This window comes from Oncorhynchus tshawytscha, linkage group LG14 (assembly GCF_018296145.1).
Source record: "Oncorhynchus tshawytscha isolate Ot180627B linkage group LG14, Otsh_v2.0, whole genome shotgun sequence".
Taxonomy (NCBI): Eukaryota; Metazoa; Chordata; class Actinopteri; order Salmoniformes; family Salmonidae; genus Oncorhynchus; species Oncorhynchus tshawytscha.
The window spans coordinates 4,046,074-4,053,572 of NC_056442.1; the positions used below are offsets into that span (position 1 = coordinate 4,046,074).

At 46.9% G+C, this 7,499-nt stretch overlaps 1 protein-coding gene across 6 annotated transcripts in view; it reads right to left on the reverse strand.

The window, feature by feature from the left end:
* LOC112242494 (TRAF2 and NCK-interacting protein kinase-like) overlaps window positions 1-5,879 on the reverse strand; it is a 52,607-nt gene extending 46,728 nt beyond the window's left edge. For 4 of the 6 annotated variants that reach the window (XM_042296853.1, XM_042296854.1, XM_042296852.1 and 1 more), the window contains exon 1: window positions 5,489-5,878. In XM_042296853.1, the coding sequence (XP_042152787.1) occupies window positions 5,489-5,545 (57 nt within the window). In that variant the 5' untranslated portion in view covers window positions 5,546-5,878. Of the gene's footprint in view, window positions 1-5,488 lie in introns of all 6 variants that reach the window. The other 2 variants (XM_042296851.1, XM_042296850.1) reach the window with 1 other exon arrangement.
* Between the last annotated feature and the right edge of the window lie 1,620 nt (window positions 5,880-7,499).

A 7,499-nucleotide genomic window follows, 5' to 3' on the forward strand; every position in this document is an offset into this window, starting at 1 on the left:
TCTCTCACTCCATCTATCTCTCATTCCATCTGTCTCTCCCTCCATCTCTCATTCCATCTGTCTCTCCCTCCATCTCTCCCTCCATCTCTCATTCCATCTGTCTCTCCCTCCATCTGTCTCTCATTCCATCTGTCTCTCCCTCCATCTCTCTTTCCATCTGTCTCTCCATCCATCTCTCTCTCCATCCATCTCTCATTCCATCTGTCTCTCCCTCCATCTCTCTCCCTCCATCTGTCTCTCCCTCCATCTCTCTCCCTCCATCTGTCTCTCCCTCCATCTCTCATTCCATCTGTCTCTCCCTCCATCTGTCATTCCATCTGTCTCTCCCTCCATCTGTCATTCCATCTGTCTCTCCCTCCATCTCTCTTTCCATCTGTCTCTCCCTCCATCTGTCTCTCCCTCCATCTCTCATTCCATCTGTCTCTCCCTCCATCTGTCTCTCCCTCCATCTCTCATTCCATCTCTCTCCCTCCATCTCTCATTCCATCTGTCTCTCTCTCCATCCATCTCTCTCTCCATCCATCTCTCATTCCATCTGTCTCTCCCTCCATCTGTCTCTCCCTCCATCTCTCTCCCTCCATCTGTCTCCCTCCATCTGTCTCTCCCTCCATCTATCTCTCATTCCATCTGTCTCTCCCTCCATCTGTCCCTCCCTCCATCTGTCATTCCATCTGTCTCTCCCTCCATCTGTCATTCCATCTGTCTCTCCCTCCATCTCTCTCCCTCCATCTGTCTCTCACTCCATCTATCTCTCCCTCCATCTGTCATTCCATCTGTCTCTCCCTCCATCTCTCATTCCATCTGTCTCTCCCTCCATCTGTCTCTCATTCCATCTGTCTCTCCCTCCATCTCTAATTCCATCTGTCTCTCATTCCATCTCTCTCCCTCCATCTCTCATTCCATCTGTCTCTCCCTCATTCCATCTGTCTCTCCCTCCATCTCATCTGTCTCTCCCTCCATCTCTCATTCCATCTGTCTCTCCCTCCATCTGTCTCTCACTCCATCTGTCTCTCCCTCCATCTCTCATTCCATCTGTCTCTCCCTCCATCTGTCTGTCCCTCCATCTCTCATTCCATCTGTCTCTCCCTCCATCTCTCATTCCATCTGTCTCTCCCTCCATCTCTCATTCCATCTGTCTCTCCCTCCATCTCTCATTCCATCTGTCTCTCCCTCCATCTCTCATTCCATCTGTCTCTCCCTCCATCTCTCATTCCATCTGTCTCTCCCTCCATCTCTCTCCCTCCATCTCTCATTCCATCTGTCTCTCCCTCCATCTCTCTCCTCCCTTCTGTCTCTCCCTCCATCTCTCATTCCACCTCTCTCTCCCTCCATCTCTCATTCCATCTCTCTCCCTCCATCTGTCTCTCCCTCCATCTCTCATTCCACCTCTCTCTCACTCCATCTCTCATTCCATCTGTCTCTCCCTCCATCTCTCATTCCATCTCTCTCCCTCCATCTCTCATTCCATCTCTCTCCCTCCATCTCTCTCCCTCCATCTCTCATTCCATCTGTCTCTCCCTCCATCTCTCATTCCATCTGTCTCTCCCTCCATCTCTCATTCCATCTGTCTCTCCCTCCATCTCTCATTCCATCTGTCTCTCCCTCCATCTCTCATTCCATCTGTCTCTCCCTCCATCTCTCATTCCATCTGTCTCTCCCTCCATCTGTCTCTCCCTCCATCTCTCTCCCTCCATCTGTCTCTCCCTCCATCTCTCATTCCATCTGTCTCTCCCTCCATCTCTCTCCCTCCATCTCTCATTCCATCTGTCTCTCCTCCATCTCTCTCCTCCCTTCTGTCTCTCCCTCCATCTCTCTCCCTCCATCTCTCATTCCATCTGTCTCTCCCTCCATCTCTCTCCCTCCATCTCTCATTCCATCTCTCTCCCACCATCTCTCATTCCATCTCTCTCCCTCCATCTCTCTCCCTCCATCTCTCCTCCCTTCTGTCTCTCCCTCCATCTCTCATTCCACCTCTCTCTCACTCCATCTCTCATTCCATCTCTCTCCCTCCATCTCTCATTCCATCTCTCTCCCTCCATCTCTCTCCCTCCATCTGTCTCTCCCTCCATCTCTCATTCCATCTCTCTCTCCCTCCATCTCTCATTCCATCTGTCTCTCCCTCCATCTCTCATTCCAGCAGTATCTAAGCACCACTGTGGCACTTCTACTCACTTTTATGTTCTCTCTGTAGCTATCTCCTCATCTCTCCTTCTTTACCTCCTGTGGTATCATGAGAAACACAGAAACCCTCACTCTTCTAAACAAGTCCACACAAGGGTTAGTGATCAAGTGTGTCTAAGTGTGTGTGTGTGTGTGTGTGTGTGTGTGTGTGTGTGTGTGTGTGTGTGTGTGTGTGTGTGTGTGTGTGAACAGAGTAAAATAGAGTGTTTTTGCTGCTCCGGTTCATTCATGTCCTCAGGCTAGCTGATAGAAAAGTGTCCGTTATCATGACTATTTAATACAACAGAATGGGCTCACAGGTTGTGTGTGAGATGATTAGATTATAGCAGGTTAGTGGATGATGGGAGTCATATTGTAACTGGTCCTATCTATCTATCATGAGAGAAGGACTCTACTGTACTGTACTCATACACAAACATGTTCTCTCTGTTGATGAATCTTACTCTCTGTTTAGCTCCTCACGAGGCCTTGTATACATTCTTCAAACTCTATGTCTCTAAAGTGTGTGTGTGTGTGTGTGTGTGTGTGTGTGTGTGTGTGTGTGTGTGTGTGTGTGTGTGTGTGTGTGTGTGTGTGTGTGTGTGTGTGTGTGTGTGTGTGTGTGTGTGTGTGTGTGTGTGTGTGAGGCTAGGGAAATAGTGTGAATAAGGGGGTCTTGTGGCTCAGCTGTTAATTAGATCACCCAGACACATTCAGGGGGAGACATTTAAGTGTGACACACCCAGATAATTCATGAATAAGATGTTTGCAGGTCAGTTCTGGGGCGTAGGTGGGTTTAGGTTGAGAGTGTCATCTATAACGGCTAGTGTTCTGGCCAAAAGTAGTGGAGGATAGGGTGACATTACTGGCACTCAATCTCTCTCTTTCTCTCGCTCTCCATGTATTTTTCTCTCTCCCTTCCTCGTTCCCCCTTTTTCACTTTGCCTTTGTCTCTCTCATTCATCAGCTCCTCACTCTATAATTGTGTGTGTGTGTGGTCAGTGCTGTCCTTCCTGCTGATCTGTTGATGTCATCAGCTGACTGACTGTGTGTGTGTGTGTGCTGTATCACCAATTCTCTGACCACTTCTCAGTCAGGATTTCCCAACACACACACACACTCGTCTGTCCAGCGGTTCCTAGGCCAGTCTAGCCAGTGACCCACTAACCAGTGGATTAATGTCTGCGACTGACTGGTGGAGAACTGTAATCCACACAGGCCCCTGTACATCTCAGCTAGACTGGCTCTGCACAACCTGAACAGGCCCCTGTACAGCTCAGCTAGACTGGCTCTGCACAACCTGAACAGGCCCCTGTACAGCTCAGCTAGACTGGCTCTGCACAACCTGAACAGGCCCCTGTACAGCTCAGCTAGACTGGCTCTGCACAACCTGAACAGGCCACTGTACATCTCAGCTAGACTGGCTCTGCACAACCTGAACAGGCCCCTGTACAGCTCAGCTAGACTGGCTCTGCACAACCTGAACAGGCCACTGTACATCTCAGCTAGACTGGCTCTGCACAACCTGAACAGGCCCCTGTACAGCTCAGCTAGACTGGCTCTGCACAACCTGAACAGGCCACTGTACATCTCAGCTAGACTGGCTCTGCACAACCTGGCAACCTCAATAGGCCACTGTACAGCTCAGCTAGACTTGCTCTTCCCAACCTGGCAACCTAATCATGCTACAGTACAGCTCAGCTAGACTTGCTCGGCCCAACCTGGAAACCTAATCATGCTACAGTACAGCTCCGTTCTAGACTTGCTCTGCCCAACCTGGCAACCTAATCATGCTACAGTACAGCTCAGTTCTAAACTTGCTCTGCCCAACCTGGCAACCTAATCATGCTACAGTACAGCTCAGTTCTAAACTTGCTCAATCCAACCTGGCAACCTCAACATGCTACTGTACAGCTCAGTTCTAGACTTGCTCTGTCCAACCTGGCAACCTCAACATGCCACTACAGTACTATGTCTACTATGTCATATTGTGAGTTCTGTTATGTCATGGAGATTCTAGAATGGCGTCAATAAACTGTCTATCATCCTTTATACTAGTCTGTGGGTCATATGGCATTAGCTTAGCTTATACCCAGTACCTGACCACACACACAAACAAATGCAAACGCACACACATCATCTTGCAGAGTAGGTGTATCCATCATAGTGTGTGTGTGTGTGTGTGTGTGTGTCTTTGCTCAGGGTTAACAAAATAACCAGAGAGTGCAGCAACAGCCACAGTAGCCTACTGCCCCAGTCTACACTTGGAAAACAATTCCCATCTAGAACCATAAAGGTTTTTTTGGCTGTCCCCATAGGAGAACCCTTTGAAGAACCACGTTGGGTTCCAGGTACAACCCTTTTGGGTTCCATGTAGAACCCTTTCCACACAGGGTTCTATATGGAAAACAAAATAGTTCTACCTGGAAACAAAAAGGGTTCTCCTATGGGGATAGCCGCAGAACCCATTTGGAACCATTTTTTCTAAGAGTGCACAGACAACACAGTCTACAGGTATCCTAGCCACTAGCATTACTGGCTTAGCAGAGTTTAGCATCTACACTGATGGTTATACCAACATATAACCATATTGGCATATTCAATATATCAAGGTAATGTAATATAGACAATATATGACATGTAAATAGATACACAGTGATTATTTAATAGTATCCTCTGTAGAGGACTCTCTCTACCCGTGTTAACAGTGAGTGACATTTGTTGTTCACACACACATGCACACAGAAATACACTGTATGCATGAATGCCTTAATGTATTCATACAGTAAATGCACATGAAGGCTATCAGGCTGTTTTCGTAGACCCACATTAACATTCTCTTTGTGTGTGTGTGTGTGTGTGTGTGTGTGTAAATATGTAGGCTACATTCCACCACGGACTGGCTCAATAAAAGCGACATATTCAGACCTAAAAGTCGAGACCCCCCTCAAACCATGACATCAGATTACATGGCTATGCTGTCATGCTATTTCATACCTAACCTTTGTTCATCTAGGTTAGTCGTTAGTAAATCAGCCGAAAGAGAAACACTTGGTTGACGTTTTTCCACTGAGTATGTTCCTCTATTGTGTTACACTGTATAACCACCTGCCTGCACAATTCGATGTTCGGATATGTTTTGCTCATGCACAAACATCGGTAGGCCAGTCTGCCATGTTGGTGGTTGTATGTTGGGATGGGGCATTTGACCCATTTTAGAAGCGTTGTCTCTCTCACACACACACACACACACACACAGAGAGAGAGAGAGTAGTAGCCATCTCTGATACTGAAACAGATACATGATGTAGACCCGGCTTTATCTTACCCGTAGAGCAGACAGATCGATCTCATCCAGACTCCGGGCAGGGGAATCAGTCGCCATGATTCAAATAAAATATTTTGAAAATCACCAGAATCAGAAATCATCCAGACAACGAGACCACGGAGTAAATGCCCTTGGCCACCGCTATAGGCTGCCCTCTTCCTCGGGGAAACGAGCCTGCCTACCTCTTTCTCGCCGATAAGCGACGGAGAGATGGCGACAGAGAAAATAAAAAATATAATATATCCCAGTTTGTCAGTAGGCTTAGAGGTGACCGAGGTTAAAAAAGGCTGCTAGAGCAGAGATGCTGGTGTGTGACTATAACGGGACGTGAACATGATCAGCAGCAGCACCGAATCCACGTCTGTAGGTTCAACCGTCAGAGCGAGAACTCACGGTTCGCTGGCTGCTGCTGCTTTTGAGCTATGTCAATCAAAGACAACGCGGGCGGGGCAAATCTGCAAGCCACTCCCACTCCAGAGGAATGCCCAATTTGATTCATTTAATTATTTAAAACTCAGTAGTGACGAAAGGAGTTCCAGAGTAAGCCGTCCCTGACACCGGGGTGTGGTAACTGGTTTGTCTAACGTTTAGTAATGATGTTAGGTGAAGTTGGACTTCGTGTGAAAGGGATTTATAAATGGAAACATAGCTATGTGACTACATGAGTTCAACAAGGGCCAATCAACTTTGTTCTACGTCACATCTCTTTCATATTGAAATGTTTTAGAATGTAGTATTATTACTAATATATTATGTTTGTATTATGAACACAGTGCTGTGTATAGGAACTAATCAGACGTTCAGAATAGAGAAGTTTAATTCAATGCGGCCCATTTAGTTATTTTTTGTTTGGTTTTATTTGTCCTTTATCCCATTGAGAATAACCATGTGTTTTATAACAGAGAGCTAAAGGCAATATAATATAGATTATTCCTGAGAATAGAACAGAGTAGAGATGTTGTCCTTAAAATATAACTGAATGGTCATTTTTCAGTAGAACAGAATATAGACTATTCCTGAGAATAGAACAGAGTAGAAATGTTTCCTGAGAATATAACAGGGTAGAGGTGTGTTGTCGTGTCCTGTCACTATAACAGGGTAGAGGTGTGTTGTCGTGTCCTGTCACTATAACAGGGTAGAGGTGTGTTGTCGTGTTCTGTCACTATAACAGGGTAGAGGTGTGTTGTCGTGTTCTGTCACTATAACAGGGTAGAGGTGTGTTGTCGTGTCCTGTCACTATAACAGGGTAGAGGTGTGTTGTCGTGTCCTGTCACTATAACAGGGTAGAGGTGTGTTGTCGTGTCCTGTCACTATAACAGGGTAGAGGTGTGTTGTCGTGTTCTGTCACTATAACAGGGTAGAGGTGTGTTGTCGTGTCCTGTCACTATAACAGGGTAGAGTGTGTGTGTCCTGTCGTGTCCTGTCACTATAACAGGGTAGAGGTGTGTTGTCGTGTCCTGTCACTATAACAGGGTAGAGGTGTGTTGTCGTGTCCTGTCACTATAACAGGGTAGAGGTGTGTTGTCGTGTCCTGTCACTATAACAGGGTAGAGGTGTGTTGTCGTGTCCTGTCACTATAACAGGGTAGAGGTGTGTTGTCGTGTCCTGTCACTATAACAGGGTAGAGGTGTGTTGTCGTGTCCTGTCACTATAACAGGGTAGAGGTGTGTTGTCGTGTCCTGTCACTATAACAGGGTAGAGGTGTGTTGTCGTGTCCTGTCACTATAACAGGGTAGAGGTGTGTTGTCGTGTCCTGTCACTATAACAGGGTAGAGGTGTGTTGTCGTGTCCTGTCACTATAACAGGGTAGAGGTGTGTTGTCGTGTCCTGTCACTATAACAGGGTAGAGGTGTGTTGTCGTGTCCTGTCACTATAACAGGGTAGAGGTGTGTTGTCGTGTCCTGTCACTATAACAGGGTAGAGGTGTGTTGTCGTGTCCTGTCACTATAACAGGGTAGAGGTGTGTTGTCGTGTCCTGTCACTATAACAGGGTAGAGGTGTGTTGTCGTGT